The 27804-nt window shown below is 39.7% G+C and overlaps 1 protein-coding gene and 1 long non-coding RNA gene across 3 annotated transcripts; both read left to right on the forward strand.

The window, feature by feature from the left end:
• The first annotated feature begins 7008 nt into the window (after positions 1 to 7008).
• On the forward strand, positions 7009 to 27458 carry TRA2B (transformer 2 beta homolog). 2 transcript variants are annotated; one of them, XM_007971838.3, is made up of 9 exons: positions 7009 to 7213; positions 18258 to 18391; positions 19373 to 19535; positions 20984 to 21172; positions 22792 to 22907; positions 23696 to 23779; positions 25376 to 25435; positions 26424 to 26497; positions 27061 to 27458. In XM_007971838.3, the coding sequence occupies exons 1-9, from the start codon at positions 7178 to 7180 to the stop codon at positions 27069 to 27071; spliced, it is 867 nt and encodes a 288-aa protein (XP_007970029.1). In that variant the 5' UTR covers positions 7009 to 7177; the 3' UTR covers positions 27072 to 27458. The 2 variants fall into 2 exon arrangements, with proteins under 2 accessions (XP_007970029.1, XP_072879478.1); XM_073023377.1 differs by lacking the exon at positions 18258 to 18391 and having other exon boundaries at positions 7056 to 7213.
• On the forward strand, positions 10448 to 13268 carry LOC140713463 (uncharacterized). The gene is made up of 2 exons (XR_012095540.1): positions 10448 to 10554; positions 13080 to 13268. It is a non-coding gene; the product is annotated as an uncharacterized lncRNA (long non-coding RNA).
• Positions 27459 to 27804: the final 346 nt, after the last annotated feature.

Here is a 27804-nt window from a genome sequence, read left to right on the forward strand (position 1 = left end):
ATAAAAATAAAAAAATTAAAAATATGTATAGCATGATTCAATTTGTTTATAAAAAGAAAATTTTCAAATTTATCTATTTAAGGTCTAGAAGGTTACACACTACATTTTTTAACTAGGGTGACCTCTGAGGAACGAGACTGGGAAAGAGAAGATAGAAAATAGGATTTGCATTTTTCAGTTTGCACATTTCTTGTTGTCTGAATTTTTATCCCTACCCTATATTAGTAACATAATAGTAATTCTAAGACAAAACATTTTCTTCACATGTTTAACGTTTGAGCTCTAAATTTTGTTATTTGGGTATTCTAGTTTTTATTCTCTTCCTCTCTTTCCCAGATTTCTCTTAAGTATTTCTCTGGATAAAGTCTTTTATTTAATTCTTCTCTCTTTTTTTTTTTTTTTTTTTTTTTTTGAGACAGTTTCGCTCTTGTCGCTGAGGGTGAAGTGCAATGGCGCCATCTCTGCCATCTCTGCTCACTGCAACCTCTGCCTCCCAGGTTCAAGCGATTCTCATGCCTCGGCCTCCCGAGTAGCTGGGATTACAGACATCCACCACCACGTCCAGCTAATTTTTGTATTTTTTAGTAAAGGCAGGGTTTCACAATGTTAGCCAGGCTGGTCTCGAACTCCTGACCTTAGGCGATCCACCTTTTTAGTGTTCATAACATTGAAAGTGATTGGTTGTTTCAACTCAATTATCTACAATGTGTAGCCATAGTCAGCATAGTAACTCAATGTTGTTCTTAATCTCCACTCAGTCCTAAGCTGGTTCATGAAGACCTGCCTTAATTAAGTCTCAAAGTTATTTGAGACTTTCCATGTAGTGAGTGGGTGTTCAGTCACTTTATATACAGAGATGCAGTGCCATTAGTTCTCTGAGAGCACTCCTACACCACTCCCTTGAAGATCTCACTTACTCAAAGGTTTCTTTGACTATCTCCATACTAGTAATTTCAATTCTGTATGTTCCACCCAGCTATCCCCTGAGCCCCAGGCTGCTGTAACCAGTACTCACTTGATGTCTCCATTTGGAGATGGTGCCATTGATACAATTAACTAGGAAGAAAAATGAGGAGGGGTAAAATGATGAGAAGTTACTCTAGCTTCCCTCTCTCCTTCACCTCCACATCTCAGTAGTATTTTGAGAGACCACTCCTGGCAAAAATTCTGAGTCTGTCCATTCTGAATTCTGATATCTCCAATCAGGAGAGATCAAATGCACAGTAATTTGAATAGGAGAAGCTACATATATGTAATTACTAAGGTGAGTGAGGATAGGGCTAATGAGGGATTAACTAGTAAGAAGTAAACAGAGCTGTTAAGAATATGGGAATAGCAGATATAAGGAGGAGCCCTAGCTCTAGGTCTGAGATAGAGTGCCCAAGAAGAACCTCCTTTTCCCTCAAGAGCTGAGATTCAGACTTTGGAGAGGGCACAGTAATGGCTCTCTGGAACACAGAAAAGTTTCTGTGACACCACATTGGCAGAACTTGATGAAAACCTACCCCTGGGATTTTCCAAAAACCCTTAAGGTGCCAGGGACAGTTGTTTATGGGGAGCATCTCACCTACAACTACCTGATGTGGCTCCAGGAGAGGCTGCCCTCTGCTGGTTGCTTCTGGGAGCTACACACTGCAAGAGCCAGACACTGAAGAAGCTGCAAATGCCGTTACGAAACCTGGCCAGGAGTGGGAACGGGTGCTCTAGAGGCAGCTGCTGGCTACTAGGTGCTACTGGCTGCCAGCCACTTCAGGAGCCGGGAAACTAGAGACACTGTCAGCATACTACAGAAGCTCAGTGCTGGAGAGAGCTATGCCCTGCAGGAACTGATCCCTGGGGAAGCCTCATGTGCTGCAGGAGCCTGTGGTACACACACAGGAATCAGAAAGTAAAATCTTTCCTCCTGTAATGCCTGTCCAATTCTGACAAAGCTTCTGTGCCATCTGGCAAAGAAAAATATTGAAAGATTCCAGATCTGTTTTCACAGAGCAGGCAAAAAGTATGAATTGGGAGCAACTCGCGTAGCAAGTCATCTCCATCCTAACCTCATTGGCCACTGCCTTAGGTCAGGTTCACTCACTTGCTTGCTCTTTTTATTCCTTGTCTGGACTGTTGAAAGAGTCCAGGAACTGGGCTCCCGGCCTGGCTGCCACTGGCCCAAAGAATGATATGCGAATGTGAAAAAGGAGGCCCTTCCTTTGGGTGTACAGAGCACAATGCCTGGCTCTCAGCTCTTATTGACCCTTGCTAGGTACACCCGGCACAGCTCAGAACAGAAGCCTGGCTCCTCACCTGCTCCCAGTCTCCAATCTTCCCTGCCCAAATCCTCCTCAAGCCCATGCACCACACTGCTACCATTTTTCTTGAACTTGAAATTGAAAGTATAATTCACCTTTTCAACACCCCTCAATACTTCTCTACTGCCCATTAAATAAAATCTGAACTCCTTAGCTAGGCATACATGGTCATCTTGCTCCTTGCCTGTTATCCAATATGTTGAATGACTAAAGGAGAGAAGGCAAAACAAAACAACGACAACAAAACCCCACTAAAGACAGAATGCACTAGTGAATTCCAGGGCAGAAGCTGAAAATTAAACGAGATGTTGGAGGAGAGAGTCTATGACTCTGGAGGGAGACAACAACAAATTTGAGTGCAGCCTCTGGCTTGGCTCTGAGCTACAGGAGTAAGTCTGTTAGACAGCATTCCCAATTGGGTGCATTATTTTCTCCTGTATATATCTCCCCTACCAGGACTAGAAATTTTTGTTGTTGTTTTTGTTCTTTGAGATGGAGTCTCACTCTGTCACCTAGGCTGGAGTGCAGTGATGTGATCTCGGCTCACTGCAACCTCCACCACCCAAGTTCAAGCGATTATCCTGCCTCAGCCTCCTGAGTAGCTGGGATTACAGGTGCCTGCCACCACACCCAGCTAATTTTTGTATTTTTAGTAGAGACGGGGTTTCACCATGTTGGCCAGGCTGGTCTCGAACTCCTGACCTCAGGTGATCCACCTGCCTCAGCCTCCCAAAGTGCTGGGATTACAGATGTGAGCCACCTCACCCAGCCTAGGGCTCAAAGATTTTACAGTCATTTCTGACTATCCCTTTCCCCATATTCCTGTCACATTGGCCAGTCAAGCCCACCCTTTCACAGTCTCTTTACTCCCTCCTTAGTCCTCATTCTTGCTGCCTTGGGAATCTAATCCTCACTGCCTCATATTTACAATACTGGATGCATATCCTACATGGCCACTCATTCAACAGCATGGCCCTGTGCTAGATGCTGGAGACACAGACATGAATGACACAAGACCTCCAGCCTGACCTCCCTACCTTTGCCAGGACAATCTTGCCGACTTTTAGCAAGTTAGTCTCCTGCTCAGGGACTTCTAAAGGCACCCTGATGCCTACCCAATCAATTCTAAATTCATACGTTGCTTTATTTTAATCACTCAACAAGTACTACTAAAGGCTTACTGTGTGCCAGGCAAACCACGTATAAGGCAGTGGTCAAAACAGGCACCGGCCCTACCCTTAAGGAATTTACTATCTAGTGGGGAAGACAGACATAAAAGCCATAATCACAGAAATAATGAAAATAGGGCTGAGTGCAGTGGCTCACGCCTGTAATCCTAACACTTTGGGATTTCATTATTGAGTTATAAGGGCTTGCAATTTGGCTCTTGGTTGGTGTAAAATACTCGTCCGGAACAGAATTAGTATTTGAGGTACCTGAGACCCAGAGATTTGGTGATGACTCAAGTGTTAAGTGAAACCCTGTCTCTACTAAAAACACAAAAATTAGCTGGGCGTGGTGGCACCCGCCTGTAGTCCCAGCTACTCCGGAGGCTGAGGCAGGAGAATTGCTTGAACCCAGGAGGCAGAGTTTGCAGTGAGCCAAGATAGCATCACTGCACTCCAGCCTGGGCACCAGAGAGAGAATCCATCTCAAGAAAAAAAAAAAAAAAAAACACGCAAAGAAATAATAATGAAAATAGAATACTTATATAATTATTATTCTTTAATGATAGTTGTAATATGAATGTCAAGGGGTGCCACAAGAATGTATAAACAAGAGATCTACTCTAAACCAAAAAGTAAGATAAGGCCAGAGATCTGAGTAGAAGTCCAGGTTTAGGTGTGTGTTGGGATTACAGGTGTTCTCACTCAGGAAAAGGGCACAGCTCATTCAAAAGTTATTTAGTTAGCGGAGCGGCGGTTCGCGCCTGTAATCCCAGCACTTTGGGAGGCGGAGGCGGGCGGATCACGAGGTCAGGAGATCGAGACCACCGTGAAACCCCGTCTCTACTAAAAATACAAAAAATTAGCCGTGTGCGGTGGCGGGCGCCTGTAGTTCCAGCTACTCGGGAGGCTGAGGCAGGAGAATGGCGTGAATCCGGGAGGCGGAGCTTGCAGTGAGCCGAGATGTTGCCGCCGCACTCCAGCCTGGGCCACAGAGCGAGACTCAGTCTCAACAAAAAAAAGTTATTTAGTCACTTAACACTTGAGTCATCACCAAATCTCTGGGTCTCAGGTACCTCAAATACTAATTCTGTTCCCGAGGACTATTTTACACCAACCAAGAGCCAAATTGCAAGCCCTTATAACTCAATAATAAAAAGATAAATAACTCAATTAAAAATAGGCAAATCATCAGAATATTCGTTTCTCCAAAGATCTACAAATCACCAATAAACACATGAAAGCATTATCATTATCGCTAGGGAAATGCAAATCAAAACCACACTGAGATACCACTTTACACCCACTAGAGTGGTTATATTTTTTTTTAATGCAATATAACAAGTATTGGTGAGGATGTGGAGAAATTAGAAGCCACATACACTGCTGGTGGCAGTGTGAAATGTAAAATGAATGCAGCCACCATGGAAAACAGTTTGGCAGTTTCCTCCCAGATTAACCGTAGGGTTACTATACAATCCAGCAATTCCATTCCTAGGTATATACCTAAGAGAATTAAAAACATGTGCTCATACAAAAATTTGCACATGAATGTTTACAGCAGGATTATTCATAAGTTAAAACATGGAAACCATCCAAATGTCTATTAAATGATGGATAAATAAAATGTGATATATCCATACAATTGAATATAACTTGACAATGAAAAAGAATGAAATAGTAGTACATTCTACAACATGGTTGAACAGTGAAAAGGTATGCTAAGGAAGCCAGTTACAAAAGATACGTATTATATGATTCCACTCATATAAAATATCCTGAATAGGTTAATCTATTGAGAAAGAAAGATTTGTGATTGCCTAAGACTGGGAGGGTTGTGAGGAGTGGAGAGGAGGAGGAATGCAAAATGATTATTAATGAGTGTTTCTTTTCTTAATGTGACGAGACTGTTCTAAAATTGTGATGGTTGCACAATTCTGTGAATAAAAGCCATTTGAATTGTACACTTTAAATAAGGGAATTGCATACTAGGTGAGTTATAGCTCAATAAAGCTGTTTAAAAAAAAAAAAAACAGGAGTTGGGGATATGGGGTTGAGGCAGGAGGATCACTTGAGATTGGGAGGCAGGCGGAGATTGCAATGAGCCAGGGCACTCTAGCCTGGGCGATACAGCGAGACTGTCTCAAAAAATAAATAAATAAATAAAAAATAAAATAAAATGGCCCTTTACCAGTATCAAAGTGCCTCATCAGCCAGGTACCACCTTTTCAATGGATGAGGAGACTGAAGTGTAGAGGAATTAAGTATCCGACTTGGGGGTTGGGGGCAGTGGCTCACGCCTGTAAATCCCAACACTTTGCGAGGCCGAGGTGGGAGGATGGCTTGAGTCCAGGAGTTCGAGACCAACCTGGCCAATATGGTGAAACTCCGTCTCTATAAAAAATACAAGAAATTAGCCTGGTGTGGTGGCGGGTGCCTGTTATTCCAGCTGCTCCAGAGGTTGAGGCAGTCTCCTGAACCCGGGAGGCGGATGTTGCGGTGAGCCGAGATCGTGCCGTTGCACTCCAGTCTGAGCGACAAAGCGAGACTCCGTCTCAAAAAAAAAAAGTATCCAACTTGGGCTTTGGCTCTTCTCACTATAATCCAACATATTCTCTTACATAATGGCAGAATTAATGTTCCCTCCTTGTGACACCCCTGTAGTTGTACATGCCTCTAGCACTTACAGTTTGTAATTGTGTTTAACGGTTCTAGCATATTATTTCTTAACTTCAGAATAGATATTGTGTCTGATTCCTGTGTATCAAGATCTTACCTTTTTTAATTTTTATTTATTTTTTTTAACTGGAGTCTCGCTCTGTCGCCCAGGCTGCAGTGCAGTGGCGCGATTTCGGCTCACTGCAACCTCCGCCTCCCGGGTTCAAGCGATTCTCCTGCCTCAGCCTCCCGAGTGGCTGGGACTACAGGCATGTGCCGCCACTCCTGGCTAATTTTTTTTGTATCTTTAGTAGAGACGGGGTTTCACCATATTGGCCAGGCTGGTCTGGCACTCCTGACCTTGTGACTCCGCCCACCTAGGCCTCTCAAAGTGCTGGGATTACAGGCGTGAGCCACCACGCCCGGCCGATCTGACCTTTTTTAAACGAAGACGGATGCAGGAAGGAAATATCTACAAGTAAGACAAAATGAAGAACCCAGTGTACGAACATTCACTTCTCTAACAAAGAAAAGACACAAAAGGAGAAACTAATAAGGCGGAGAAAGGTATTGAGATTGGGGAAAACAGCATCTCCTCCCTCCCTGCAATGTCGACAGGTTCCCTGGAAAGTTCTAGAAGGGATTCAGAAGTGACTGGTGAGATCACCGTCGCCCCGTGGCGCCCACCACAGCGGCCAACTGACACGCCAGCTTTCCCGCCTCATAGAGGCCCGGGAACGGGGGTGGGGCCCTGCGAGGGGCGGGGTCACGTCACTTCCTGTGCGGGACGCGCTACTGCTGGAGAGGAAAGGCAGAGCGAGGAGGGGCGAGGCCAAGAAAGCGCGCGTTTCTGGGAGGGGAGGAGCCTGGCTAAGGAGGGCCGCGTCACATCCGGTAGAGTTAGAGCCCGTGCGGAGGCGGTGCGGAGCGGTTCGGCTCTGAGCTGCTGGGCGACCGGCGCGTCGTGCGGGGCTGCGGCGGAGCCTCCTTAAAGAAGGTACAAGAGGTTGGCAGCTTCGATTGAAGCACATCGACCGGCGACAGCAGCCAGGAGTCATGAGCGACAGCGGCGAGCAGAACTACGGCGAGCGGGTACGTAGAGCTGCTGTAGGGGGCGGCTGTGTGGTCCTAGCTCCTTGCATCTTTTTCTAGGCCCATCAGCCTCGGGTCAGGAGGCAGAGGCGTTTTAGGCTCCGAAGTCTGAAGCCGGGAGGGCAGGCAAGGGAGACAGCTTTTAACCAAAAAAAGCCCTTGTGGATAGTGCCTTAGTGCCTTTGGTCGTGAAGGAGGGAGGCCACCGGCGGGTTTATGTGGCTTCTGCCCGAGACGGCCGTTTTTCCCGTTATAAGCGGGGGAAGATGAAAATGGCCGCTGCGTCCCCGCGGTGTTGGGGGAGGGGAACGATATCTTATTTCGGCGTTGCTCTCCTGCGAAGGTCCGCCGCAGCCATCTTGGGCTGGCGGGCTGGGCGCGCTGCCAGAGGCACAAAATGGCGGAGGAGCCGCGCGGCAACGCGGGCTCGACCCGCCGCGGGCCGCGCTTCGTAAGGTCGCGTGGTGGGGTGGAAAGAGACAGACGACGTTCTTTGAGGTCTTTGGGCCGGTGTTTAGGTTAACGAAGGACCGTCTTTGCCTCCACGGAAAGGACGGAGTCTGGGATGTCCTTGGGGCCTCTTAAGATGAAAACTAATCTGAGGCCGACTAAGTTTGGGCCCGTTAGGTGGAGGGGATTGCGTGAGGGCTTTGTGTTTGGCCTAAATGAAGCGCTTTTCTCTGATAAAGGACTTCCCAGGCAAAAGTCTGTATCAGTATTCTGTTAGGACAGACCACAAAATCGCTAAGATTATTTTGTGGACATCGCTTTTCCACGGGATTGTGAAGGAGAAATTGGCGGGCAACAATTTATGGCGCCGTTATTTCCTTTGTTTTGAGGCGTTCTAATACTTAGAACCACAGCGTGTGTTGGGTACACTTTTCCTTCCCTTAAGTTTCCACCTTTTAAAGGTGTTTAGTGAGGGTTGATTGAATTGCAGGAACAAGACAGTTCTAGGATTTAAGCAGCATAGGTAGCTGGTCTGTGAGGCTCTGGGTATTAGATTCGGAAAGCATTGAATGGTGCGAAGATACGAGGCTTGCTAGAATTAAGAGAAATGTGTTAGAAGGGTAATAGAAAAGCACCATAGAAATTGATTTTTGAGGTTGTTACGGGAATAATTTGTGCTTAAAAAAAAATTGTTACCTAAGTTTCCCCTTGTTGGTAGAGCTACCTTAAGATCTGAATATGATTTGTCAGGTAAATAAGATTATTAAATGTCTTAGCAAACTTTTGATTAAGATTTTAGATGATTCGTTAGAGTATTTTAGGAAGAAGCTTTCAGTGATGAAGCGTGAGTTTCCTGTGTAATTTTGGAGCCCAAACTGCTTAATTTGGTTTGAACTAATCAAGCCTTGCGTTTACATATTCGGAAGAGCATAGAGTTTTTAGTTTTTGATGTTTTTCCCTGAGCTGGCTGACTGCAACGTCACGAGTGTTACAGATTTTTTTTTTTTTTTTTAAGTTCTTGCTTTCTTGGGTAACAAAGTTGGGATTGAGCTCAAAAGTTGTTAAAAAGTCGTGACTTCTGTTCTTTGGCAGTTGAATCTGTTAAAACTAGTCATAAAGTCTTTTTGTTATTAAACAGAACAATTACTGAGTACCTTTGTACTCCTTCGGAAATACAAAATGACTGGCTTCTGACTAAAGGAGCTCTCGGTTGAATACACGTGAAGAAAGCTTGAGAATGGAAAATTGCCCAAAGAGTTCATTAGTATATTTTACGTGAGAAAGGAAACAATTGAAACTGGGTTCCAGTTTGAGACTCGGGTCAAGAAAATTTGAAATTTTCTGATTGGTTATCTTTTTACTAGTAAAAGTACATTGTGTTTTTCACAGTCTTTGAATTGTGAGGGAGGTTAACTTAATGTGATAAAAATTGAAATTATTTTATTACATGAGTCTTCGCTTTCTGGCCGAGATATCTCAACTTAAAAGTTGTGAAGTACTTCCATATTGTTGTGTTTGGTGTTTGTGTGTTTGTGTTCCAATTGGAACCTTTAAGGGTTGGAATACACCTGAATCAAACACGTGTCTAGGCTTCCAAAGCAAGCTTGGGAAAACCATAAAGCTCAGTGGAACAGTTTAATCTTAGACTTGCCTGTATGATGCTTCTCTGGAGCCAGAAAAATGAGTGTCATTCAACTCCAGGCTTCTGGACTGGGTCTTAATGTAAATCACTAATCTCTTCAAATCAGTGAAATTCTCCCTTATTTATCTGTCTCTAATCCAAGACAGTACCACCCCTCTGTGCCCCACCTTTTTCAGTGACTAGGAGTTTGTTGTGTCCCTCCCCTATAAGGTTGGGTGTGTGTGATAAATTATTCTCAGTTTGATCACTCAGTAGAATACATTTGGGTGGATATAATAACATTTAAAGAACTGGTGTGTCCCTCATCCCTTGTTGGTCTGTGGGATTTATTCCCCCATCTCAAAGGTAATAGATTTACACTAAAATCTGTCTATAGGGGTCTAATTAGCAGACTTAACCTGATCTGGCCAAACCACTTTCAAAAGTAAGATCTCATTTTCATCTCCAGATTCAAGCCTCTTCCCCCCAAATTGCTTGCATTTTGTAAAGGGGTTGACTAGCACCCTTTCTTTGCAAAAAGAGGCACTCCTAGCCGTTAAGTCACAATTACAAGAACTTGAATAAAAAGTTGATAGAAAGTTTAGAAGTGCAGGGTAATCTAGAGCCCAATAGTGGTCACAGCGTGTAGGGTGTGTGAGATTTGTATGTTGGTCTGGCACTGGGTGTAATGTTCTGACCCCCTCAACTTTGTAACGAGTTTCTATAAGTGAGTGTTTACTAAAGGAATCCAAAAACTAAGGAGATACTGATGTATGCACTAGATGTTAAAGAAAATGTTTTGACCCAGCAGATACTCTGATAGAATACTGGTTGTTAATTTTTGTAGAACCGATGTGTTTGCAACATAGGCACATTATCTTTATCATTAGAGATGAATAGCAGCATCTGGACACCAACCCATCAAACTGCCTTTCAAATTCTGCAGTTTTTCTCTTCTTCTGCTTAATCTTGGGATGTCTTTTTGTATTCCTTGGTTTTAGCTCCTGAACTCTAAATTCTAATTTTCAAAACATCTCTGAATCTGCTTCTTTCTAAAGAATTGTAGCCATCTCACCAAATTCCTTTAAAGGATTGAATTGTCAAATAGGAAATTGTATTGTTGTGAGTCTGGTTAGGTTTATCAGTCTCTTGAAACCAGGTTGAAATATTTTTTTTTCTTGGTTTTAAACAAGAATGCTTTAATATTGTGGATATTGTCTGGAACTAGAACGTGACATTTTCAAGCTGACATTACAAGTGATTTTATAAGGTAAGTACCATTGGTTTTGCCAAAAGGTTGAAGAGGTATTTAGGTGGTGGGGGAAGTGTTAATGGGATTTGCCTTGCACAGCCTTTTTTCCTTCTTTCTCTACAATAAAACTCAAATCTAGGTGGTAAATATTAATGCTTTCATAGTTATTTTGCCCAGGACTAGGACAGAGCTACAGTTGTGTATATTTATTGAGCCTTAGCGTTATGTTTTATGTTGATTAGTGTTTTTACATATGCGACTGTTAACAAGGCATGGTGACTGATGTTTAGGAATTTTAAGTATTTTGACCCATGTTAGTATTTGGGGGTGTGGGATATGTAGAATTAGATATTGAAATCACTTAGTATTGTTTTTAAACTGCAAGCCAAAGCAAGTTGTTCACCATAGCAAATTACAGTCTTGAAATTCCCCCAAAATCTCTGCTTTGAATTGGGTTTTGGAGGTTACACTGAGATTGATGTTATCAACGTAGATTGTTATGTGACAGTTTGGATGAGGGGCCCCTTTTTCTCTTTAATTTTTGTGGTTAGAAATTAGGTTAAAAGGTAGTCTTCTGAAAAGTCAAAAGATACTTAATACTTTTGTTGGGGAGTACTGAATGTTTTATGAATGTAAATTTAAGAGTCTGTGCTATATTTGCAAGAGAGTTTTTGTAAGCACAGGCCTACAACTAATTTTAGGTGATGGTTTTTTCCAGACACTATTCTCCAGTTTTTGAGGATTTTATCTATCCATTCACCCTTCTGGTAGACATTTTGTCTTTACTATGTTGATATGAGCATTGACCTTTCTATAACAGGATTAATTAGTTTTTCTTTGCCCCATCCCTCCCAATTTTTAAAATATTGCCTTGTCGCCTAATGAGTTTGTGCATGTTTAATGTTAAATGGATTCCAGTTGTATCCCCTAGAAACATTTTAACAAAAATGTGTTGATAGGACAAGTTTCTGTTTATTTCTAACTAGGATCTCTTAACTAAATGTACATAACATTAGCCCAATAGTTGGTCTTCTGGTTTTATAAAGTAGCCACTCGAACTTAGCTGAGTTGAAATAAATCTAATATTTATATTAATTTAGTAATGGTTTTGTTCTTAGACTATAAGAGAAGGAATCAGGTTAGGAAGGGGCAATGAAATAACAGCGGGAAAGTATCCATATTGGAAACAGTTGTGATAGCTACAGCTATGGCCTCTATTCCTGTATCTTCTGCATCTAAGTGCCCTATTTGTATCGAACTTTTAGGAGGCCCTAAGGAAATCTGCTTGGGCATTCTGATTCCACGATTACATTTGTGCTGCCAGAAAACATTTCCCATTGCATTTTAGTGATGGATATTTAAAGAAAACCAATTACTGTAACTCCCTTAAATAAAAATGTATTTTAAAATTTTTGGATTAAACAATAATTGACTTTAAAACTAGACTGGAAGTTATCCTTTTGTTAGGAAAGACATCCCAGCACTTGCCAGGTTAACAATGGTTGTCTTTATGCCCAGATAGGTATAAAGACTTGCAATTTTTTTAACAAAGCCTTACATTTTTTTCAGGAGGAAAAACTAGGAGAGGAAATAATTGACAAATGAAAGATCATCAAGGTGAAATGTAGGATAACAAGAAGAACTAGAATGTTTTATGGAGGCAGTATTTATTTTATTTTGTTTAGCGTGTTCAGACATTTAGAGATCAGCTAAATTCAATCTTTTTAATTATTTGAGGTGAGCTATTATTTTAATAGTGCCACCTTTTAAAGTAGTATTTCTCCTTTGGACACCCAGAAGACTTAATATTTTCTTCATTGAGGGGGAAAATGTACAACAAAACTCTTTGAAAATACCAGTGTTGGATTCAAGTTTGTTTTGCTTTCCTTCATAGCTACTGGCATATTGTAGGTGGTTGACTTGATTTTGTCTTTTTGTGATTCATACTATAAAATATCACTAGAGCAGCTTTTCCAGGGGGTGGGTTACACTTCAGTTCCAAATTGTCAGGTTCCTTGACACCGTCTTTCTACAGAACTCAAATACAGAACAAAAGTGTGTGACGCTAAATACGTTTCTTTATCCTACCTAGACAAGTCACAATACTGTAAACCTCTTCAACCCTGAGCCTTTGTCATCGTACAAATGAATTGTCCGTGCTTTCCTTTCTTGCACTTATGTATTAATGTGTCACTTTTTGACTAGAGGTGTGCTTTTGACACTTAACCTATTTTCTATTGAATATAATAAGAAGTGTGAAATGTAATAGTTCTTAAAATGTTAAATGAACAGTAAATGTTCAGTGGCGCACTTCACATTCAACTTAAGCATGATAAATCTATTTGGAGTAGAGAAATGAGATTGATTACCATATATTCTAGAACCAGCAGAAAACTATGTAGTTTCAGTTTTTTGAGCTGCATATTCTAGTTTCTTTTTTAATCCAAATCAACAAAGGGATTTTTTTTTCTAGTTTCAGTTTTGGCACTGGATTTTATCCTGGAGTTTTAAAATATTCTTCATCCTGTTCTTTTTCTATTAAGGTTAATGTTGAAGAAGGAAAATGCGGAAGTCGTCATTTGACAAGTTTTATAAATGAGTATTTGAAGCTCAGGAATAAGTGAAGCTGAAATTTGAAAAAATAAAAGAAAGAATGCATGCTAATTATCAGACCAGAAGTCCCACTTGTAGAATATTGAGCAATTTGTGTGAAGTGGGGAAGATGAAAGAAGTCAGAATTTGAAACGGAAGAATGAAGAAAAGAAATAAAAATGAAGTTAAGATAAGAAGTAATCTGGAATCAGAAAGCACTACGCTAAGTAATTACTAGTCTGTTTATGTGTCCCTGTATATTTTGCTAAACATGCATGCATTATTTGTTTAATAGAAGAAAATATATACAGGGTAAAGAAGTGCCTTCCAGGGGAAACGTTTAAATTAGGTAATTCTGATTTTAACTGCTTAGTCAAATGATTGAAATGCAATTTTTTAAAAACAATATTTAGCAGTCAAGCACCAGGCAGCAATGAGCTCTCCAGCATGGGTAACAGTGGGCTTCATGTTGTCCTCTCTAGATAAACTTTTTACCTATCTAATGTTGCTGGTCCTGGGGCATGAGTGAATACCTCCAGGGTTGGAACTAGTGGTCTTTGCCACCTCCCTGGACTCTTAGATTGCACTGATCCCTTTCCTTCAGTACTGAGCAATGTGTAGTAGAATATTTTCTGTTAAACGATTTTCAAAAGAATGTCACCAAGATGGTTATGGAACCAAACCCCCAAAATCCAAACAAAGCATTGAATAAAATAGTTCCCTTTGGCATTAGTGTGTTAGTTTTTTCCATATGGCAGTAGTGGAAATCTTTGAGCATTTGGGCCCTAAATTTAAGATGCATATTTGCTAAATACACAGGGATGGTTTTTCAAATTCTGTTTCTGTTTAATGCCTATTCCAGCTGATTGACTAGGGTTACTGATAAAATACAGTAGCTTCCCCTTAGAAGAGGTGGGTCACACGAGTGAACAGGATAGCTAATACAAATTGCAGTAGTGGCAGATGCTTTCATTCCTGTTTCTCCTTTTCTGCTATCAACATTTACTTACTGTGATATTAGAGGTACAGGTTACAAAGTAGCTTTATTCTGGTTACCCATCCCTACCACTTACTGAGAAATTCAACCAAAAAGCTGTCTCTTCCTTTTCTGTGTGTTTTATTTTAGCTGAGTAGAAGGGTCAAGTGATTGTTGTAATGTTGTTACTCTCAGTTGGATGAGACAAGTACACATATCAAAATAATATCCAATAGTAGCCAGCCAACAGTTTTCTACCCAATTGAGAATGCCAAGGGTATCATCTCATACAGTTCTTCCTGAAATAAACTTTCTCTGAGAGTTGTCAGGTCTTCATGCTCTTGGAGAAAGTGACTTAAATGGCATTTCTTAGAGAATCCATTTTCTGATGCTTTCAGGCCTGTTTATTTCTGTATCTTGCAAGCAGAAGAAAATTTTCTCATAAGAAGTTTTGCATTCCTTTGTCAAATTTCTTGCCATAGATAAACTAATGATAACATAAATGTTACTTTTATGTTCCAAATTACTCAAAGAGCAGGCAGGAGGCTGAGGTAAAAGTGATGTGAACGAATATTACATTTTAATTCCAAGCCCATGGATTCTTTTATGAAGAAACCTGACAGGTCCTTGGGGTGCAAAAGAGGAAAATACCTCTTAACCCCCAGCCCACTAAAGGAAAGAAAGCAATTTGGAATCCGGTTATGACCCAAGCTGGATAGACTTAAGGTGAAAACATTGCTAGTGGACCATTGTGTCCATTTGTTTTTGTTTTCCCGCTTGACCAAAGCATCTGTGGGTCCTAGTGTGTCTCCTCCTCGGATCATAGGGAAGGTGAAGAGGAGGCCAGCTTCTGTTCCTAAGAACAGGCAGTGTGTGAAAGACCCCTTAATCAGAGGTCTGATTAATGCTAGGGGAAGTCAAAGCAAGGAAGTTGGGATGACAGCGTTTCAGGAAGGTAACCTTTGCCAAGAGAAAAAAATCAGTAGGAAGCATGTAACTTCTGAAGTTGACTAAGTCAAGTAAGTCAGACTTAACTAGTATGATAAACACAGTGTTTTAAGAGATGCAGATGCCCAATTCCAGGCCACCTAAAAACAGACTCCAGTTCAGAGTTCTTGTATTTGAAAATGCTGTAGACGTTTAGTGCATACCTGTGTTTATTGAGCCACTGTTTTAAATCTAATAAACTGTATTCAGTTTTTAAAATAATACAGGGATTGGATGGTGATTCCTTCTTTCAAATACGTTTTTGTAAGGTGGTTGCTGTTCTTAGAATAGGGAGATGTAGATTATTTTGTTGGAAGGCTAAGTGTGCTGTATTTTTACTTGATGTATTCCCTGCAGGTTTTGTGTTAGGATGTGGCTGAGATCCAGTCTGTGAGAGCTTGACTGATTCCCTGAGCATTTTTCAGGGAAATTTTGGCTTTATTCATGCTAATTTTCGGTTCATGGTCCCTTTTTGTGAGGCAGTGGTGTCCAGTTAGTTCTGTCTCTTGGTGTGGTTTTAATGTGTTGACCGTGTCAGCCCTAACAGTGGAATTTGAAGTAGCCTTAGATTTAGGGGCTTCCCCAACTGGTTTTACAGATGTGCCTGTCTGCATTAATATTTAAAGTTAACATTATGCTTTCGATTTGGGTGCTAATTTTAGGTCTTATTTTTTGTAGACAAGCTTTATTTATTCCCTTGCATATGTATTTCCCAGCCAGTTAAATGGCCAAAATAACTTCAGAAGGCTTTAACTTTTTAAAGAAAATATCCCTGATAAAGGTGGAGACGTTTAGGTGCTGTCCCAAACACGTGTCAGTATAGATAAGGAAGCCTTTGTATTCTGGTATTTCTGTTATTCCTGGCCTAAGAAATGGTTGCTTACAAAATGTATCTGCGTAGTCCGTTAGTTTTGGAGGCTGAGTGAAAACTGTGGTTTCCCAAATATTATATCTGTGATCTGCTGGAATTTAAGGAGAAAACCTCATTAAGTCTTATTTTCTAGGTTAGGAGTAGTATCTCTTCCCTCAGTGGACAGGCTACTGAAGCATCTTAGCTTAGAATAAAGGCTTTTCTGTTAAATAAAGCCAGGAGCTTATTAAAGAGGATCTTGACTTGACCCATTCTTCCTTTATACTCAGATTCCTGGGCCGACTGATTTCTGTTAACTACAGTTACTTTATTGGTAGTCTTTTAACTGTTAATGTGAAACATCCATATTCTGCTTTCACTTCCATTGAGGTAATCTTTCTAGTGTTGGAGTAAATAGGCGTTTAGCAACTTTTGGGTTCCCCATTTCTATCTTCTCACCTGTATTAATTTTTGCCTGTGGTAAAAGTAGCAAAAACTACACCCACATTTTTGAGTCTTCAGAATACTTGATAGGGAACTCCAAGGGATTGTTATTTATTGGAATCCCCAGAGCATCACTACATCGTTTAACCATTTCTTGATGTTAAAGGCAGCTGTCCTCACTAATAAAGAAGGGTATCATATTTTTCTTTTAATCTCTTTACAGTCACTCATGGAGGGAGGTAGAGGGGAAAGGCTGTCACATTTCATGTCACCTCACCAATGTTTTATAATGGCCTTGAAGTCATTTGAACGTTTCTAGAGTCATCTGGGCCTAGAGACCTGAACTCATTTTACTGGATGAGTTAGCCTTTCCTTCTCTGTTAAACCTGAAACCTTAATTTGTCTCTTCTGTGTTACATTATACATTTTTTCCCTGAGCATCAAAGGATCATCCAAATTTTCTCCATTATGCTGTAAACTACAAAACTATCTTCTAAAGTGTTTTGAGGTGTAATTTAAAATAATCCTCTATCTTCTATCCTTTCAAGAATGTCCAGAATACTCTGAAGATGTATCACACAAGGAAATCTCCTGTGATTAAATTTTATCTGGAAGCTTCACCTTTAATTCATGCCATATAGTGACTTATCATAATACTGCTTCCTTTTGAGTCTTGCTATTTCTGCTCTCTTGAGTAGAAAGGCTCACCAGGCTTTACTTTGTCTAAGATAACCTAAAATAAAGGTTGCCTTATTTGATAATTTTACCTATCAGACTGATGAGGAGTAAGTAGGTTCTGTCCCTTCCTCGTCTACTGTTTTGGTGCCTTGGCAGAACTTTTCCTTCATTTCATTACTTAATATACCTTTTGTTGATTAATTCTGACTATGTGTCTTTAACTCCTTGATGACCTAGTTGTCCTGGTTAGCCATTCCTTTGCTATTTTTCATTACGGATTCCCCCCACCCCTTAACATGCCAGCCAATCCCAATTTTGATTGGGAAAGCTTTGGCTTTTGTATGTAGTTTCTATCCTCTTTCGCTTCCTGGGCCCTAGATTAGGAGCTCCTGATTTAGCTGCCCTGGTTTTAATGTGTGCTTAAGTTAACTAGGTAAGTTAGGTTAATTCCTGGTTTCCCATAAGTTTGCCCTGGCTCATCTCCATTTAGCTGGAGAAACTGTGAAGGATCTCTGATATCTTCTCTACTCTTATGTGTGTAGTTCGCTGTTCTGTTGTAGCTCCGTCTGGTTGCTTTCAGTTTTTTAGGGGGCCTCCCACCATGGTTAGATGCAATAGGGTTTTACAGGGTTTAGTGTCTTTCACGCTAGCCTTTGCTTTCCACTAGGTTTCTACCTTTCTCTAGGATTTGAAACTGAGATCATCATCTTTATCTCTTTTATCACTGAATTATAAATAATAACTTGAAAGGTCAAGGTCTATTTTTTAAGTAAATTATATAAATTTTATAGGGTTTGTTTTATTGATTGCAACTTGATTGAAATAGGTATAAAGTATAGGTGTCATAGTTAATAAGGTTCCGTCTCACCCTAGTCTTTATGGAGTAACATTCTGAAACACAGTCCTTGGACAGTTCCCTTAACTGCTTGACTTTGGCACCCCTTTCTGAAGGAAGTGGGGTCAAATACTTCTTATCCCTGCTCCAAAAAGGTGGAAGAAAGGACAAGTTAATTGACTTATGTCATTTGGAGCAATGAAACTATTAACACCAGGTATACTCAGTTCCTGCCCTTACCTATATTTTCTTATCTTGGAAGGGGATTGCTGTCCCTCGCCATTTATCTCACAGCAGCTTATTTGTTTTTAAAGTTGCCCAGAAAGTGTGCAAATTAAACTTTTAACATCTACGTGTAGGAATCCCGTTCTGCTTCCAGAAGTGGAAGTGCTCACGGATCGGGGAAATCTGCAAGGCATACCCCTGCAAGGTCTCGCTCCAAGGAAGATTCCAGGCGTTCCAGATCAAAGTCCAGGTCCAGATCTGAATCTAGGTAAGAAAGACTGTCTTGAGATTTCCTCGTTACTCTTAGCTCTGAAATTGGTGCGTGTTTTGTAAACCAGGAAGTTAGAGAGGGTTAGATTATTTGTTGGCCTATTAAATATTGGCACTAGAAGTGAACTTAAGTTCTGGGAGGCAAGACTAAAAGCTGTTAAGAGCCTGGGCTTTTGGAGTTAGGGTTCTCTATTTTTGTTGGTTTGGGCAGATTATATAACCTTTCAGCATTAGCTTCTTTATAAAAGGTAAATTAGAAATACAGTATCAGTTCTTCAGGGTGGTTGTGAGGATTTACTGAATGTAAGTAAATTGCTTATTAGTATGGCAAATAGACTGCAGAGCACTGGCTTTCAGTAATTGCAATTCTTGATAAATAAGTATATACGTGGTGCGCTTTTTTTTTTTTTTTTAATGTTGGTGAAGAGTAGGCTCTATATATATACATCCTGGTTTGCCTGGGACAATACCAGTTTATGCCTGTGGTCAGGCATAATTAACAGCACCCCTTTTCTTAAATGTGTCCTGGTTTCGATGACAACTTAGAGTCACTCTAGTTAGTCAAGAGCCACTCGATTTTTTTGTTTTTGTTTTTAACTGCTGGGGAATACTTGTGATTTTGTTACTGTATTAATGATGGGCATAATGGGAGACAGAAAAGTAGAGAAATGGTTTTCTGAGGGGGAAAGATGGGCACAAGCCAACTTAGTAAAATACTGCATGCCTTGATTTGCAAAAGATAAGTAATGTGTCTTTAATTGGAAGAAGAGCTTGTGGTTTTTAGAACGCTTCCTAGCAAAGTTGAAATGACTTAATAATTAGAGAAGAAAAGTATTGATCCTATTAAGTTGGTAACCATGTTAGCATATTCCTGGATTGTTCCCTCTTTTGGAGTTTAACTTTAGAATAGAGTAATAAACTTAAAGAAGATAGTATCTGTTGTCAATCATAACCTTAGGGAGGTGTCTTTGTCTTGCAGGTCTAGATCCAGAAGAAGCTCCCGAAGGCATTATACCCGGTCACGGTCTCGCTCCCGCTCCCATAGAAGATCACGTAGCAGGTCTTACAGTCGAGATTATCGTAGACGGCACAGCCACAGCCATTCTCCCATGTCTACTCGCAGGCGTCATGTTGGGAATCGGGTAAGGCGAAAAACTGGTTTTGAAGCAGTGAATTGCCTAAATTTACTTTTTCTTAAAGTTAGAGCTGATTTTGACAATAGAGTTTTAGCAGTGGGTGCCTGAGTGAACTTTTTAGTGTTTTGAGACTGTCTTTTAAGTTAATCTTCATGATAGGGTCTGCGTTTGGACTACCTGTCATTTAAGCATAATACTGACACAATGATGTAACTCCTTAGCCCATCAAAAGAAATTTCCCACTGTGCATTACTATACTGTACTATAGTATTAGTACATTAGTTCAAAATATAGTTGTATGCTAACGTTACTCTTTTTTTCCAGGCTGCATAAACCCAATTAGATGCTCTCCTAACTTTCTCATTTAATTTGAAGCTAATTTCTTTTTGGTGTTGTTAAGGTGTTTTTTACATTTCATGAAAGACTTCAAATGAGATATTTATTGTGATTTCATTGTATAATCCAAGTGGTTTAGGAGGAGGATGCGGGGGGACTTAATGTTTTTACAGTAGAGTAGAATTTTTCCCTAGTAAATTGTTAGTTTATGAAATAAATGGAATCTTTAGGTAAATTCATCACAGCATCTGGAATGTTAGCAACATATGGTTCACTCTTTATTCTTTCCTCTGTCGTCTTTTTTTTGAGACAGGACCTCACTCTGTCACCCAGTCTGGAGTGCAGTGGTGCAATTTCAGCTTACTGTATCCTACCTTCCAGGCTTAAGTGATCCGCTCACCTCAGCCTCCTGAGTAGCTAGGACTGCAGGCATGCACCATCACACCCAGTTACTTCTTGTATTTTTATAGACGTGGGGTCTCTGTGTTGCCCAGGCTAGTCTCAAAACTCTCCTGAGCATCAAGCAGTTCACCAGCCTTGGCCTCCCAAAGTGTTTGGATTACAAGCATGAGCCACTGCACCTGGCCAACTCTTGTTTCTTATGATTGCAAGCTGTTTATGACCTGTAAAATGGTTTGGTACACATCCCCTTGGGCTTCATTTATGTACATACACATGTGCATTGTGTTTCTTGAAAAATCAAACCATACATGCTCATCAGTTCAGAGCATTTTATTGAATGGAAGGTGTGTCAACATTAAAATTTTTTCTAGCTGATGGACTCTGTGGTTCCAGTTATCCTTGTGTGTCATGTTATGAATATGTGGATTTTTCTCAGTAAATTCATAGAAGGAAAGATGCAGGTTGCTTGTCACCAGCACGAGTGATTGTTTCCCCATTTAATTCTAAGGTTGAAATTTTTTCTTTTGCATTTTTCCTACCCATTCCCAAAAATGCTTATAGTACTTGCTGTAATTTTGTAATTTCCAAGTGGTATTTGGTCTAATTATTATGTAATTTTCTTGTTAGTGACATTTTGGCTAGTATATAGCTCCCTTTTTTAAAAACTTTGATTTTATGACAACTTTCCAAAGTTTAAAATCTTTTTTTTCCCCTAGGCAAATCCTGATCCTAACTGTTGTCTTGGAGTATTTGGGCTGAGCTTGTACACCACAGAAAGAGATCTAAGAGAAGTGTTCTCTAAATATGGTCCCATTGCCGATGTGTCTATTGTATATGACCAGCAGTCTAGGCGTTCAAGAGGATTTGCCTTTGTATATTTTGAAAATGTAGATGATGCCAAGGAAGTAAGTAAAAGTCGACCTGTTCCTTTGTAAACCACCAGTTCTATTGTTAACACCAAGTACCAGTGACCAGTTGCTAGGATAGCAACAAGGACAAGTCAATAATACTTCGAACTTTTTCTCCAGCCTCTTGTGGGGACTGAGATACCTGCACAATAACAGAAAATTTTGTATAACTTGGGGAAGTTGGTCCTACCACCTACTTTATTAGTTGCCACCTACTGGGGTCAACTATACCCCAATTCCACCAGGATATGTAGTCAGTGTTTACATTGAGTTTACATTCTAGAGTCGAAAATAACCAAAAGCAAAGTTATGTTCCTTTTTTGGCAAGTGAATGACGTCATATTTGGATTTTGACTTGAGGCAGAATATAGGAGTCAAGATATGTGAGGCTAGATCCCATTTAAGAAATTCAGACTTAAGGTACAGAAAGGATGGTAGCTAAAGTCATCTCCAAGTATTGAGAAGAGGAAAAACTGAGAAACACTTAATGACAAGCTCTCTGATAGTCAATGTTGAGATTAGGAATTGAGCTCCAGGTAAAATCACTTTAAGTAGGTCTTTATAGAAATTAAAAATTTTTTAAACGATAAATTTTTAAAGGGGTAACCTACTAATGGAACAATTAAAAGCTGAATGCAGCTAGTTACAATGAGTGACTTTGTGGAATTGTAAGATTTGAAGAGACCTCTTAAGATACACAGCTTCATTTTAGGAAAAATTGAGATGCCAAAGGTGTAAGTAGGATTCGCTTGAGTTCACCCATTTCCTAATTAAATTTTTGCAATAGGATCATAGCTCTCAGAAAATAGCATAAATTTTATCTTAATCTCTAGTGCCAGAAACTGTCTGGGGCATAAACACCAGCTTGAACATCTGAACTGGAAGATAGCATAGTATTGGAATTACAAATTTTAATTCTATTTAGGTAAAAGGATGTTTCCTCAAATTATGAATAAACTTTAATGTGTTCGAAATGGGTTATTTTTATTTTTTAAATGTATGCTGTTAATACAGACTCTGGGAAAAGGAACTATATGTACTTAAGACTTTGCTTCAGTCTTAGCTTTTGGCTTCCAGAGAAGGGCTAAGAAAACTTCAAGGGTTAAATAATATGTTCAGGTTTCATGAACCATAGGATCTCAGTCACAACTATTTAATTCTGCTGTTTTAACCCAACAGCAGCCAGTTAAATGAGTGGGGGCCTATTCCAATAAAAGATTATTTTGGGGCACTGGAATTTGGAATTCGTGTGTTTCTTCACTTGTCATGAAATACTATTTTTTCCCCCTAGTTATTTAAATTCTTAGCTTATGGGTTATACAGAGACAGCCAACTGGCCAGATTTGATCTTTGCCAATTGTGTGCTGCTTTGGAGCTGGAAATACTGTCAGGATTATAGTTAGGTAAACTAATTGCTTCACGTTTTTATGAGTAGCTTTTACAAATGAACATTTAGTGGAGGGAACAACACATTGTAAGTTGTAGACCTTACGTTTTGGCTAACATTAAGATAACTTAATGCACCTAACTGAGGTGTCCAGTGGGACCTTACTCAGCCACGGGATAATTAGTGCCTTTGTTCAGGATGTATATAACAATTTATTTATCTTTTGAAGGCTAAAGAACGTGCCAATGGAATGGAGCTTGATGGGCGTAGGATCAGAGTTGATTTCTCTATAACAAAAAGACCACATACACCAACACCAGGAATTTACATGGGGAGACCTACTTAGTAAGTTTATTTTCAAAGTAAATATAATTGGTAATTGCTCACTTATCAAAGAAACAAATTAGTGGAAAGTCTTCAGCACTTAGATTTGTGCCGTAAACTTGACTGTTGATTGATTTTAAGTTTAACTATTACAGGTAAAACTGTAAACCTTAGTCAAATGCACTTTTAAATTTTCTTTTTTGTTTTTGTTGTTGTTTGATTTTGTTTTTGTTTCGTTTTGAGACGGAGTCTCGCTCTGTTGCCCAGGCTGGAGTGCAGTGGCGCAATCTGGGTTCACTGCAACCTTCGCCTCCCGAATCCAAGTGGTTCTCCTGCCTCAGCCTCCCGAGTAGCTGGGACTACAGGCACCTGTCACCATGCCCTGCTAATTTTTTGTATTTTTAGTAGAGACGGGTTTTCACCATGTTAGCCAGGATGTTCTCAATCTCCTGACATTGTGATCTGCCCTCCTCGGCCTCCCAAAGTGCTGGGATTATAGGTGTGAGTCACTGCGCCCAGCCTAAATTTTCTTAAATAGAGCAAAGTGATACTGTTTTTCTTTCCTCTTAGAAATATGTGGGATATGCAAATTGACATCTGGCAGGATCTGTGTGCCTCCTTAACCAAAGATTTTTAAAAATAGGTTTATGTAGAAACAGGAAAGGGCAGTGTTTGTTCAATATAGGTGAGAATTTTAACAGGAATAATGTTTATTTTCCAGTTAATGTGTCAGAAAAGACCTACTAGCAGATATAAAAAGTCATGTCCAGAAAGATAAGGGAGGTCACCTGATATTTTTTTCTTTATAGTGGCAGCTCTCGCCGTCGGGATTATTATGACAGAGGATATGATCGGGGCTATGATGATCGGGACTACTATAGCAGATCATACAGGTAAGTTATGAGGTAGAAAGGTCAATGTCTGAATCTCAGTAGTGTACAGAGCAGCACTATGCTTAAGTTTTAGCCCTTGGTAAAAGCTTTGCTTTAGTACTTTTACTCTAGAAATGCAGAGCAGAAGCGTAAATCAGATTTTAAGGTTCTGTGTCTTTTAATCAATTTAATGTGTAATTGGATTTCTGTTCAAATATTCTAGAATAAAAATGGGATTTAGATGATAACTTATAATGTTAATAGTAAAATGTTGTATTCTTTTTAAACATTGAATGAGGCTCGGCACAGTGGCTGACACCTGTAATCCCAACACTTTGGGAGGCCAAGGCAGGCAGATAACCTGAGGTCCAGCCTGGCCAACATGGTGAACCCCGTCTCTACTAAAAATACAAAAATTAGCTGGGCATGGTGGTGCATGCCTGTAGTCCCAGCTACTCGGAAGGCTGAGGCAGATGAATTGCTAGAACCCGGGAGACAGGTTGCAGTGAATTGAGATTGCACCACTGCACTCCACTCTGGGCAACAGAGCGAGACTCTCTCAAAAAAAAAAAAAAAGATAAAGCAGAATTATAGGCTGAGACGGGGGGATTGCTTGAGCCCCGGAATTTGAGACTGACCTGGGCAGCATGGGGAGACCCCATCTGTAAAAAATTGAGGCAGGAATCCGGGGAGATTGAAGCTGCAGTGAGCCAGGTACACTCCCATCTGAGTCTCCTCCCACCAGAGCAAGACCCCACCTTAAAAATTTAAAAAAAAAAAAAAAAAAATTTGTCGCCTCTGTCTTAGTCTTGTAAAAGCAAATTTCATAAGCCATTTTGGAAAGCCACCACTTTTCAGGCAGTTTCTTGGAATCTCTAATCATGCATCGTACACTTAGAGGGCAGGTAAAACTGATGCCTTGAAAGAGTCCAGAGAATAATTTTACGACATTAATTTAGTATGACAAGGGTAAGTCGTTTTTTATTGTTGCCAAAAGTTTGGTATTTCGGGGTTTGGGTAGGGAAATGTCAATCATATTTTAAAAATAAAGATACCTTTGAGAATCCTTCCAAAGATCAGAATGAAGTAAAATCGTGACATTTTGGTCCTCTCTTGCTTTGTCAAAATGTGTAATTTGACAAGTCAAATAATACAGTTAGTATTGACCACTGTTGTCATTGATAGTGGTATTGAGGTATGGATGTCTTTTTTGTGGATTATTTGGTAATGTTTAAGAAGTTAACAGTTGTTAATCATTGAAAGTGAGTCTGTAAGTGTATTCTTGTTCAGCATTTTATCACCCATGAAAACCCTTTTTTATTTAAAGCATCACTTTGTTGAATGGTACTAAAGGTACTGATTTGTTGAGACTGAGATTAAGCTGTTTGTTTGGTTTTTTTTTTAAAGAGCATTTACTTAGGAATGTTCTGTGTTCTAATACTACTCGTTTCAGCCACCAGAGAGAACCCTATGCAGGTTTCTAAAAAGGGTGGCAAATCACTTGACCTGCAAGAAACATCTCATTCATGCTGTATGAAAGTTTTTATTTTACTAAATGAATGACATCATTTTTTAAAACTTACAAACGGAATGCCTGTTGCCTTTCTGTCTTCACAGAGGAGGAGGTGGCGGAGGAGGAGGATGGAGAGCTGCTCAAGACAGGGATCAGATTTATAGGTACGCCGGGAGAGGACTTAGCATCTGTACAACAGTAGAAAGTTTCACTTAAAGATGTTTGCCTACTAATGTTTTGGTAAATTATAAGTGGAATACCCAAAATCATACTGTTTGAAGCTCATGAAAATATTCTAACGGAAACTAAATGACTACGTAAAATCTTTGTATATTTGTAAAAATTAATTGGGTTTACAATGGGTTATTATTCAGTGGTACCATTTTATACCTTGATGAGGTACAGTGATATTAAAGTGACTTTAAAGTGAAGTTAAAGTCACTGATAACTCATTTTTTTGTCATTATGTTCTTGTATTACATTTTATTTGCTTTTTGTAAGCATCTAATAGCACATGAACAGCTTTTTTTACACAAAGCTAAATCCTGAAGTATTTGTGGAATTAGTTTTGGGTATTCATGAGGGTGCTGTTGGAATTATTGAATGGTATGGGAATTTTCTCTCATTTTTATTTTTAATTTTTGGAGACAGCAACACTGTTGCCTAGGCTGGAGTACAGTGGAGCAATTTCAGCTCACTGCAGTCTCTGCCTCCCGAGTAGCTGGGATTACAAGTGTGCACCACCACACATTGCTAATTTTTTTGTATTGTAGTAGAGACAGGTTTTCACCATGTTGGCCAGACTGGTCAAACTCCTGGCCTCAAGTGATCCTCCTGCCTTGGCCTTCCAAAGTGCTGGGATTACAGGCGTGAGCCACGCACCCAGCCAGGAATTTTCTTTTACCTCTCTCAATCATACTTCACAAAATTTAAGAGATAAGCAGATTAAAATATAGCAAGGATTATTTGACCTGAAAGTTATTTGATACTTGGACCTGATAATGTACTTCGTTCTCAAGACTTAAACAGACATCGAAGGTTCATGCAGCGTTTCCTTTTTTGGGAACTGATAAAAGGACAGTATTTATAGTCATAAATTTATATGTTTGGTCTAATTATTGAGACTTAGACAATCTTGACATTTGTTTATAGAAGGCGGTCACCTTCTCCTTACTATAGTCGTGGAGGATACAGATCACGTTCCAGATCTCGATCATATTCACCTCGTAAGTTTTTATCTTAATGATTGTTTATATTGTTGTAGTATGGCTTGCTCTGGTGACAAAATACACCAAGTAACTATTCCCTTTTGCAGATAATGGATTGCTTTCAGGTAGTTTTATCTATGCCTATGATTCTGCACACACCCTGAATGGTTTTTGGTTCAAGAACGTTTATGGAAACAACCCTTAGAATCCTATTAATTTTTAAGAAGGAAAAATTGGAGAGCCTCCTGAGCCAGAGTAGGCTCAGAGACTCCTGTTGTTTCTAACTGAAATAGTAACTTTAGTAGCTTTTCAAGAGTCCTTAAAAATTTTTGGACAGCACAGAAACATGGATTACTTTTAGCTCTCAGATTGAGTTATACTTCCCAGCAATTTCTGTTATGCAACATTGCTATCTCATTTCTAGTGTAATACTTATATGGAAGTCTTTCTCTGTTTGGGGGTGGAGGGGTCTGCTATATAGGAATTTCTTAATGGCAGAATATTCTGAAATTCTCAGCATTAAAGTATATTTGATAATTAGTTAACTTAATATTAAAGCATGTTCATTCTTTTCTTCCTAGGTCGCTATTAAAGCATGAAGACTTTCTGAAACCTGCCCTAGAGCTGGGATATTGTTTGTGGACAATATTTTTTATTGTCTCTTGTTTAAAAAGTGAACAGTGCCTAGTGAAGTTAGGTGACTTTTACACCTTTTATGATGACTACTTTTGGTGGAGTTGAAATGCTGTTTTCATTCTGCATTTGTGTAGTTCGGTGCTTTGTTCAAAGTTAAGTGTTTTCAGAAAAGTATGTTTTGCATGTATTTTTTTACAGTCTAAATTTTGACTGCTGAGAAGTTTCTATTGTACAAAACTTCATTTAAAAGGTTTTTCTACTGAATCCAGGGTATTCTGAAGATCGAAGCCTGTGTAAAATGCTACCAAATGGCAAAAAGCAACAATAAACAGTTTGATTTTTACTTTTCTTTCTAACATATCAATGCTTAGCAGAACTATTCAGATTAAGTTGTCAGTAGTAAATTTAAAGACAAATGCCCATTTTCCTCCAGTCCATGAAACATACCATACTTATATAACTGCAACTAAATGTTAAAAATTATGCTCTGTAACTCTGTACTGCTAGTATTAGAACTAAAAACCTTAAAATACAGCCAGTGCTTAATGCTTATATAAATGTGGATTTGTCAGCTTTTATGTAATCTGTAATATGTATAGCAGGAAATAAGAAACGAAGAGTTACACAGTGTATGCCTTAAAAGGCTGTTTCTTAAAAAGCTGTTACAAGGGGATAATGGTATTTCAACT

This window comes from Chlorocebus sabaeus, chromosome 15 (genome assembly GCF_047675955.1).
Source record: "Chlorocebus sabaeus isolate Y175 chromosome 15, mChlSab1.0.hap1, whole genome shotgun sequence".
NCBI lineage: Eukaryota > Metazoa > Chordata > Mammalia > Primates > Cercopithecidae > Chlorocebus > Chlorocebus sabaeus.